Source organism: Oncorhynchus gorbuscha, unplaced genomic scaffold (genome assembly GCF_021184085.1).
Source record: "Oncorhynchus gorbuscha isolate QuinsamMale2020 ecotype Even-year unplaced genomic scaffold, OgorEven_v1.0 Un_scaffold_572, whole genome shotgun sequence".
Classification (NCBI taxonomy): domain Eukaryota; kingdom Metazoa; phylum Chordata; class Actinopteri; order Salmoniformes; family Salmonidae; genus Oncorhynchus; species Oncorhynchus gorbuscha.
Window position 1 is genome coordinate 309,004 of NW_025745406.1, and position 10,997 is coordinate 320,000.

At 50.9% G+C, this 10,997-nt stretch overlaps 1 protein-coding gene and 1 pseudogene across 1 annotated transcript; one reads left to right on the forward strand and one right to left on the reverse strand.

Annotated features, from left to right (window-relative positions):
• LOC124018727 overlaps window positions 1–10,997 on the reverse strand; it is a 29,312-nt pseudogene that overhangs the window by 17,310 nt on the left and 1,005 nt on the right.
• Window positions 7,329–8,629, forward strand: LOC124018728. Its single transcript, XM_046334084.1, has 2 exons — window positions 7,329–8,212; window positions 8,476–8,629. Exons 1-2 carry the CDS (start codon window positions 7,337–7,339, stop codon window positions 8,482–8,484), a joined length of 885 nt encoding a protein of 294 aa, XP_046190040.1. The 5' UTR covers window positions 7,329–7,336; the 3' UTR covers window positions 8,485–8,629.

A 10,997-nucleotide genomic window follows, 5' to 3' on the forward strand; every position in this document is an offset into this window, starting at 1 on the left:
TCCCTGACCCACTACCCATCCTGGGGTTTACTACCCATCCTCCCTGTACCCATTACCCATCCTCCCTGTACCCACTACCCATCCTCCCTGTACCCACTACCCATCCTCCCTGTACCCATCCTCCCTGTATCCACTACCCATCCTCCCTGTACCCACTACCCATCCTCCCTGTACCCACTACCCATCCTCCCTGTACCCACTACCCATCCTCCCTGTACCCACTACCCATCCTCCCTGTACCCACTACCCATCCTCCCTGTACCCACTACCCATCCTCCCTGTACCCACTACCCATCCTCCCTGTACCCATCCTCCCTGTACCCACTACCCATCCTCCCTGTACCCATCCTCCCTGTACCCACTACCCATCCTCCCTGTACCCACTACCCATCCTCCCTGTACCCACTACCCATCCTCCCTGTACCCATCCTCCCTGTACCCATCCTCCCTGTACCCACTACCCATCCTCCCTGTACCCACTACCCATCCTCCCTGTACCCACTACCCATCCTCCCTGTACCCACTACCCATCCTCCCTGTACCCACTACCCATCCTCCCTGTACCCACTACCCATCCTCCCTGTACCCACTACCCATCCTCCCTGTACCCACTACCCATCCTCCCTGTACCCATCCTCCCTGTATCCACTACCCATCCTCCCTGTACCCACTACCCATCCTCCCTGTACCCACTACCCATCCTCCCTGTACCCACTACCCATCCTCCCTGTACCCACTACCCATCCTCCCTGTACCCACTACCCATCCTCCCTGTACCCACTACCCATCCTCCCTGTATCCACTACCCATCCTCCCTGTATCCACTACCCATCCTCCCTGTACCCACTACCCATCCTCCCTGTACCCACTACCCATCCTCCCTGTACCCACTACCCATCCTCCCTGTACCCATCCTCCCTGTACCCACTACCCATCCTCCCTGTACCCACTACCCATCCTCCCTGTACCCACTACCCATCCTCCCTGTACCCATCCTCCCTGTACCCATCCTCCCTGTATCCACTACCCATCCTCCCTGTACCCACTACCCATCCTCCCTGTATCCACTACCCATCCTCCCTGTACATACTACCCATCCTCCCTGTACCCACTACCCATCCTCCCTGTACCCACTACCCATCCTCCCTGTACCCACTACCCATCCTCCCTGTACCCACTACCCATCCTCCCTGTACCCATCCTCCCTGTATCCACTACCCATCCTCCCTGTACCCACTACCCATCCTCCCTGTATCCACTACCCATCCTCCCTGTACCCACTACCCATCCTCCCTGTACCCATCCTCCCTGTACCCATCCTCCCTGTACCCATCCTCCCTGTACCCATCCTCCCTGTACCCACTACCCATCCTCCCTGTATCCACTACCCATCCTCCCTGTACCCACTACCCATCCTCCCTGTACCCATCCTCCCTGTACCCACTACCCATCCTCCCTGTACCCACTACCCATCCTCCCTGTACCCATCCTCCCTGTACCCATCCTCCCTGTACCCACTACCCATCCTCCCTGTACCCACTACCCATCCTCCCTGTACCCATCCTCCCTGTACCCACTACCCATCCTCCCTGTACCCACTACCCATCCTCCCTGTACCCACTACCCATCCTCCATGTACCCACTACCCATCCTCCCTGTACCCACTACCCATCCTCCCTGTATCCACTACCCATCCTCCCTGTACCCACTACCCATCCTCCCTGTACCCACTACCCATCCTCCTGGTACCCATCCTCCCTGTACCCACTACCCATCCTCCCTGTACCCACTACCCATCCTCCCTGTACCCACTACCCATCCTCCCTGTATCCACTACCCATCCTCCCTGTATCCACTACCCATCCTCCCTGTATCCACTACCCATCCTCCCTGTACCCACTACCCATCCTCCCTGTACCCACTACCCATCCTCCCTGTACCCACTACCCATCCTCCCTGTACCCATCCTCCCACTACCCATCCTCCCTGTACCCACTACCCATCCTCCCTGTACCCACTACCCATCCTCCCTGTACCCACTACCCATCCTCCCTGTACCCACTACCCATCCTCCCTGTACCCACTACCCATCCTCCCTGTACCCATCCTCCCACTACCCATCCTCCCTGTACCCACTACCCATCCTCCCTGTACCCACTACCCATCCTCCCTGTACCCACTACCCATCCTCCCTGTACCCACTACCCATCCTCCCTGTATCCACTACCCATCCTCCCTGTACCCACTACCCATCCTCCCTGTATCCACTACCCATCCTCCCTGTACCCACTACCCATCCTCCCTGTACCCATCCTCCCTGTACCCACTACCCATCCTCCCTGTACCCACTACCCATCCTCCCTGTACCCATCCTCCCTGTACCCACTACCCATCCTCCCTGTACCCATCCTCCCTGTACCCACTACCCATCCTCCCTGTACCCATCCTCCCACTACCCATCCTCCCTGTACCCACTACCCATCCTCCCTGTACCCACTACCCATCCTCCCTGTACCCATCCTCCCTGTACCCATCCTCCCTGTATCCACTACCCATCCTCCCTGTATCCACTACCCATCCTCCCTGTATCCACTACCCATCCTCCCTGTATCCACTACCCATCCTCCCTGTACCCATCCTCCCTGTATCCACTACCCATCCTCCTGGTACCCATCCTCCCTGTACCCACTACCCATCCTCCCTGTACCCACTACCGATCCTCCTGGTACCCACTACCCACCTTCCATTGCGTATTTGAAAAACAGATCGTTAATATTGAGTACAGTGAGTCCGTCTGACTGCTGGCTCCTCAGCGTATCCACTCTCTTCACCAGGTCGTCCACCACAGCATTCACGTCGTCAGAGAACTGAGCCACGTCCTTCGGTCTCATGATCAGCTGGCGGAGGATGCTGCGCATCTTCAACCAGTCCTCACCCTCCCTACGGAGATGAAAGGGAGAGAAGGTGATCAAGAGACAACTAACTAAAAGGTTTTCACGGAAATCCCGGTTGTGAAGATTCACGCAATCAGGAGGGATATTTATTTGACCTTTATTTAACTTTACGTGTCGGCCTCACGGCCTTCCTCATAGCTTTACGTATCGGCCTCACGGCCTTCCTCAGAGCTTTACGTATCGGCCTTCCTCATAGCTTTACGTATCGGCCTCACAGCCTTCCTCAGAGCTTTACGTATCGGCCTTCCTCATAGCTTTACGTATCGGCCTCATGACCTTCCTCATAGCTTTACGTATCGGCCTCACGACCTTCCTCAGAGCTTTACGTATCGGCCTTCCTCAGAGCTTTACGTATCGACCTCACGGCCTTCCTCAGAGCTTTACGTATCGACCTCACGGCCTTCCTCAGAGCTTTACGTATCGGCCTTCCTCAGAGCTTTACGTATCGACCTCACGGCCTTCCTCAGAGCTTTACGTGTCGACCTCACGGCCTTCCTCAGAGCTTTACGTATCGGCCTTCCTCAGAGCTTTACGTATCGACCTCAAGGCCTTCCTCAGAGCTTTACGTATCGACCTCACGGCCTTCCTCAGAGCTTTACGCCTTCCTCAGATCGATCGACCTCACGGCCTTCCTCAGAGCTTTACGTATCGACCTCACGGCCTTCCTCAGAGCTTTACGTATCGACCTCACGGCCTTCCTCAGAGCTTTACGTATCGACCTCACGGCCTTCCTCACCTTCCTCAGAGCTTTACGTATCGGCCTCACGACCTTCCTCAGAGCTTTACGTATCGGCCTTCCTCAGAGCTTTATGCCTTCCTCGACCTCACGGCCTTCCTCAGAGCTTTACGTATCGACCTCACGGCCTTCCTCAGAGCTTTACGTATCGGCCTTCCTCAGAGCTTTACGTATCGACCTCACGGCCTTCCTCAGAGCTTTACGTGTCGACCTCACGGCCTTCCTCAGAGCTTTACGTATCGGCCTTCCTCAGAGCTTTACGTATCGACCTCAAGGCCTTCCTCAGAGCTTTACGTATCGACCTCACGGCCTTCCTCAGAGCTTTACGTATCGACCTCACGGCCTTCCTCAGAGCTTTACGTATCGACCTCACGGCCTTCCTCAGAGCTTTACGTGTCGACCTCGGACCTCACGACCTTCCTCAGAGCTTTACGTATCGACCTCACGGCCTTCCTCAGAGCTTTACGTATCGACCTCACGGCCTTCCTCGGAGCTCACGGCCTTCCTCACGTATCGACCTCACGGCCTTCCTCAGAGCTTTACGTATCGACCTCACGGCCTTCCTCAGAGCTTTACGTATCGACCTCACGGCCTTCCTCAGAGCTTTACGTATCGACCTCACGGCCTTCCTCAGAGCTTTACGTATCGACCTCACGGCCTTCCTCAGAGCTTTACGTATCGACCTCACGGCCTTCCTCAGAGCTTTACGTATCGACCTCACGGCCTTCCTCAGAGCTTTACGTATCGACCTCACGGCCTTCCTCAGAGCTTTACGTCGACCTCGGCCTTCCTCAGAGCTTTACGTATCGACCTCACGGCCTTCCTCAGAGCTTTACGTATCGACCTCACGGCCTTCCTCAGAGCTTTACGTATCGGCCTTCCTCAGAGCTTTACGTATCGACCTCACGGCCTTCCTCAGAGCTTTACGTGTCGACCTCACTGCCTTCCTCAGAGCTACGTTCGACCTCATCGGCCTTCCTCAGAGCTTTTACGTATCGACCTCACGGCCTTCCTCAGAGCTTTACGTATCGACCTCACGGCCTTCCTCAGAGCTTTACGTATCGACCTCACGGCCTTCCTCAGAGCTTTACGTATCGACCTCACGGCCTTCCTCAGAGCTTTACGTATCGACCTCACGGCCTTCCTCAGAGCTTTACGTATCGACCTCACGGCCTTCCTCAGAGCTTTACGTATCGACCTCACGACCCTCCTCAGAGCTTTTGTCAAGTTTTTTTTTTTAAAGTAACAAATAAGAATACATTGAAATGGAAACATGACTGGTTTTACGGAACAATATGTACGAGCTCTGAGAAACACATTCTTCACTTGTCAAACATCTCGTTGTTTTGTTCCTATGTACATCGTTGATGATTTTACACAAAAATATTCATTACAACTAACCGAAGTTCGATACGACTTCTCCATGTGAATCATTTCTAGATTTTCCTCCTTTCAAAAAGGGGGTATAACATTTTTGCATCCCGTGATGTCACAGGTCGTAGTTCAGAGATCAGACTCACGCTGATATAAGTCCGGTAGATCGGCCCCTCAGGTCGCGGTACTCCTTCCAGGACTCCATGTTGCCTCTCTGCGGGGCCACACCCTCCGTCCTCAGCACCTCGGCAACCAGATCCCGCCCTGCGATAGACACAACCAGCTGGGGGCCGAAACGAGATTTAAAGATCTTCCCATACTTCTGAGAGTGTTCCATCTGGGGAGAGAGAGGAACCTTGATGTCAACATCCTGTCTGGGATTTGCTGTAAACATCCTGTCTGGGATTTGCTGTCAACTTCCTGTCTGGGATTTACTGTCAACTTCCTGTCTGGGATTTACTGTCAACTTCCTGTCTGGGATTTGCTGTCAATTTCATGTCTGGGATTTGCTGTTAACATCCTGTCTGGGATTAGCTGTAAACATCCTGTCTGGCATTTGCTGTCAACATTCTGTCTGGGATTTGCTGTCAACTTCCTGTCTGGAATTTGCTGTCAACATCCTGTCTGGGATTTACTGTCAACTTCCTGTGTAGGATTTGCTGTTAACATCCTGTCTGAGATTGCCATTTAGGGGTCTAAGCCGATAGAATGTGATTCCTGTGTTTTTTACATTTACATTAAATTTAAGTCATTTAGCAGACGCTCTTATCCAGAGCGACTTGATCTAGAGTCACACTAAACTTATCCTCATCCCCATCTGTTTCTATTTCACAGAGTTTGGCAACGGGAGGAGTTTGGCAATGGGGGGAGTTTGGCAACGGGGGAGTTTGGCAACGGGGGGAGTTTGGCAACGGGGGAGTTTGGCAACGGGACTTTGGCAACGGGGGAGTTTGGCAACGGGGAGTTTGGCAACGGGGGGAGTTTGGCAACGGGGGGAGTTTGGCAACAGGACTTTGGCAACAGGAGTTTGGCAACGGGAGTTTGGCAACACAGCACAAAGAGACCTGGGACCAGGCTACCCAGATGTAGACAGGCAGTATTACGTTACGTTCAGAAATAATGGAGGGTCACACTAAACCAATCTTTCACTCTATCGCTCCCTATCCCTCCCACCGCGGTGTGGAACAACACACGTCACTGTTCTCCTGACACCATTTCCATAACACCTATTAAGTAATGGTTCCCGATGGTTATTCAACTCCCACCCCCCTCCCACACTACTTCTGATTGGCTTCTGATTGGCTATTCAAAACACATCTCTGTCCTCAAGCTCCGGCACCGACGCCCCCAAAGGAAGTGCCGAAAACAACTGTTCTCACGTTTCAAGGCTCATTTCACAATGGATTCATTCAGCTCACAACCAGCACTATAAAGACCGTCTCTTTCTCACCGAAAACAACGCGCACCGTTAACCTGTATGTCTACAGAAACCTAGTTGTGTTATTTAACAGGGAGAACGTCTCTTTCTCACCGAAAACAACGCGCGCACCGTTAACCTGTATGTCTACAGAAACCTAGTTGTGTTATTTAACAGGGAGAACGTCTCTTTCTCACCGGAAACAACGCGCACACCGTTAACCTGAAGTACATGAACTATAGTAGGCAGATAAAACAACGCGCACACCGTTAACCTGAAGTACATGAACTATAGTAGGCAGATAAAACAACGCGCACACCGTTAACCTGAAGTACATGAACTATAGTAGGCAGATAAAACAACGCGCACACCGTTAACCTGAAGTACATGAACTATAGTAGGCAGATAAAACAACGCGCACACCGTTAACCTGAAGTACATGAACTATAGTAGGCAGATAAAACAACGCGCACACCGTTAACCTGAAGTACATGAACTATAGTAGGCAGATAAAATAACGTGCATTAACAGTGTAGATTACAGAAGGCGTGTTTTCCTATTGACTTCCAGGTAACAATGTGCCCTGTCTTCTTCAACAGTGAGTTATAGGAGACAAGACTAGTCTGGCGTGTCACAGTGTTTTACCGTCACCTCCAGGTCTCAGACAGACAGGTTAACCTCAGGAAACACAGAGGAAGCTTATGCAACGGGAGAAAGGGAGAGTTTTACTTCACTGGTCGGGGTGTGGGAAGCTTATGCTGGTCGGGGTTCGGGAAGCTTATGCTGGTCGGGGTTCGGGAAGCTTATGCTGGTCGGCGTTCGGGAAGCTTATGCTGGTCGGGGTTCGGGAAGCTTATGCTGGTCGGGGTTTCGGGAAGCTTATGCTGGTCGGCGTTCGGGAAGCTTATGCTGGTCGGCGTTCGGGAAGCTTATGCTGGTCGGGGTTTCGGGAAGCTTATGCTGGTCGGCGTTCGGGAAGCTTATGCTGGTCGGGGTTTCGGGAAGCTTATGCTGGTCGGCGTTCGGGAAGCTTATGCAACGGGAGAAAGGGAGAGTTTTACTTCACTGGTCGGGGTGTGGGAAGCTTATGCTGGTCGGGGTTCGGGAAGCTTATGCTGGTCGGGGTTCGGGAAGCTTATGCTGGTCGGGGTTCGGGAAGCTTATGCAACGGGAGAAAGGGAGAGTTTTCCTTCACTGGTCGGGGTGTGGGAAGCTTATGCTGGTCGGGGTTCGGGAAGCTTATGCTGGTCGGGGTTCGGGAAGCTTATGCAACGGGAGAAAGGGAGAGTTTTACTTCACTGGTCGGGGTGTGGGAAGCTTATGCTGGTCGGGGTTCGGGAAGCTTATGCTGGTCGGCGTTCGGGAAGCTTATGCAACGGGAGAAAGGGAGAGTTTTACTTCACTGGTCGGGGTTTCGGGAAGCTTATGCTGGTCGGGGTTTCGGGAAGCTTATGCTGGTCGGCGTTCGGGAAGCTTATGCTGGTCGGGGTTCGGGAAGCTTATGCAACGGGAGAAAGGGAGAGTTTTCCTTCACTGGTCGGGGTTCGGGAAGCTTATGCAACGGGAGAAAGGGAGAGTTTTCCTTCACTGGTCGGGGTTCGGGAAGCTTATGCAACGGGAGAAAGGGAGAGTTTTCCTTCACTGGTCGGGGTGTGGGAAGCTTATGCTGGTCGGCGTTCGGGAAGCTTATGCAACGGGAGAAAGGGAGAGTTTTCCTTCACTGGTCGGGGTGTAAAATGACAGAATGTGGGATGTTTTGTGCAGGTAAAATGACAGAATGTGGGATGTTTTGTGCAGTAAAATGACAGAATGTGGGATGTTTTGTGCAAGTAAAATGACAGAATGTGGGATGTTTTGTGCAAGTAAAATGACAGAATGTGGGATGTTTTGTGCAAGTAAAATGACAGAATGTGGGATGTTTTGTGCAAGTAAAATGACAGAATGTGGGATGTTTTGTGCAAGTAAAATGACAGAATGTGGGATGTTTTGTGCAGGTAAAATGACAGAATGTGGGATGTTTTGTGCAGGTAAAATGACAGAATGTGGGATGTCTCTGCCTGGCCGGTTCCCCTTTTTCCACTGGGATTCTCTGCCTCTAACCCTGTTACGGGGGCTGAGTCACTGGCTTGCTGGGGCTCTCTCGTGCCGTCCCTGGGGGGGGTGCGTCACCTGGGTGGGTTGATTCACTGTTGTGGTCGGCCTGTCTGGGTTTCCCCCCTTTGGGTTGTACCGTGTCGGAGATCTTTGTGGGCTATACTCGGCCTTGTCTCAGGATGGTAAGTTGGTGGTTGTAGATTTCCCTCTAGTGGTGTGGGGGCTGTGCTTTGGCAAAGTGGGTGGGGTTATATCCTTCCTGTTTGGCCCTGTCCGGAAGGTGTCAACGGATGGGGCCACAGTGTCTCCTGACCCCTCCTGTCTCAGCCTCGGGGAAGCTTATGCTGGTCGGGTTCGGGAAGCTTATGTATTTATGCTGCAGTAGTTTATGTGTCGGGGGGCTAGGGTCAGTTTGTTTATCTGGAGTACTTCTCCTGTCCTATTCGGTGTCCTGTGTAAATCTAAGTGTGAGTTTTCTTCTAATTCTCTCGGGAGAAAGGGAGAGTTTTCTCCTTCTTTCTTCTCTCTCGGAGGACCTGAGCCCTAGAACCATGCCCCAGGACTACCTGACATGATGACTCCTTGCTGTCCCCAGTCCACCTGGCCATGCTGCTGCTCCAGTTTCAACTGGCCTGGGCCCTAGGACCATGTCCCAGGACTACCTGACATGAGGACTCCTTGCTGTCCCCAGTCCACCTGGCCATGCTCCTGCTCCAGTTTCAACTGTTCTGCCTTACTATTATTCAACCATGCTGGTCATAAAATGAACATTTGAACATCTTGGCCACGTTCTGTTATAATGTCCACCCGGTAAAATGACAGAATGAGGATGTTTTGGCCACCCCACATATGCTCTCTCTAATTCTCTCTTTTTTCTCTCTCTCGGAGGACCTGAGCCCTAGGACCGTGCCCCAGGACTACCTGACATGATGCTCCTTGCTGTCCCCAGTCCACCTGACTGTGCTGTTTGCTCCAGTTTCAACTGTTCTGCCTTATTATTATTTGACCATGCTGGTCATTTATGAACATTTGAACATCTTGGTCATTTTCTGTTATAATCTCTGTTTTGGCAGGTAAAAGCCAGAAGAGGACTGGCCACCCCACATAGTGGGATGTTCCTGTCTAGGTTTCTTGGGAGGTTTTGGCCTTTCTAGGGAGTTTTTCCTAGCCACCGTGCTTTTACACCTGCATTGTTTGCTGTTTGGGGTTTTAGGCTGGGTTTCTGTACAGCACTTTGAGATATCAGCTGATGTACGAAGGGCTATATAAATAAATTTGTTTTTGTTTGTTTTGTTTTTGTAAAATGACAGAATGTGGGATGTTTTGTGCAGGTAAAATGACAGAATGTGGGATGTTTTGTGCAGGTAAAATGACAGAATGTGGGATGTTTTGTGCAGGTAAAATGACAGAATGTGGGATGTTTTGTGCAAGTAAAATGACAGAATGTGGGATGTTTTGTGCAGGTAAAATGACAGAATGTGGGATGTTTTGTGCGGTAAAATGACAGAATGTGGGATGTTTTGTGCAGGTAAAATGACAGAATGTGGGATGTTTTGTGCAGGTAAAATGACAGAATGTGGGATGTTTTGTGCAGGTAAAATGACAGAATGTGGGATGTTTTGTGCAGGTAAAATGACAGAATGTGGGATGTTTTGTGCAGGTAAAATGACAGAATGTGGGATGTTTTGTGCAGGTAAAATGACAGAATGTGGGATGTTTTGTGCAGGTAAAATGACAGAATGTGGGATGTTTTGTGCAGGTAAAATGACAGAATGTGGGATGTTTTGTGCAGGTAAAATGACAGAATGTGGGATGTTTTGTGCAGGTAAAATGACAGAATGTGGGATGTTTTGTGCAGGTAAAATGACAGAATGTGGGATGTTTTGTGCAGGTAAAATGACAGAATGTGGGATGTTTTGTGCAGGTAAAATGACAGAATGTGGGATGTTTTGTGCAGGTAAAATGACAGAATGTGGGATGTTTTGTGCAGGTAAAATGACAGAATGTAGAAGGGTGGGCCTTAAAAAAACCTGCGAACATCTAGCAAACCTTTAGATTTCACCACGGACCACTTGAGCAATATAACTAATGATCAACTACTTTAAGTAACTTGGCATGTTACGTGACCCTAACCCATAACCTTAATAACCCCTGTAACCCAAGTCTTAACCCACAGCCTAGTTAGGCACAACACATTGGAATAAGTCATATAGAAATCATACGTTTAGCAAATTGGTAACAAATCGTGCAGTGTCCCGTTACCCCCACAATCTACACATATTTCTAAAGAGAAAAAAATATATATATGCAGACTACATATTAAAAAAAAAAACACATTTCTGTCTACGTCGTGAGTACAGCACTTACCTTTCCCAATATAAACGAGTGTAAAAAAGTATAAATATATAACAATTTTAACAAG

Excerpts from the sequence above, each read along its gene's own strand:
- LOC124018728 (XM_046334084.1), top strand. The coding sequence starts at position 7,337 with ATGCTGGTCGGGGTTTCGGGAAGCTTATGCTGGTCGGCGTTCGGGAAG.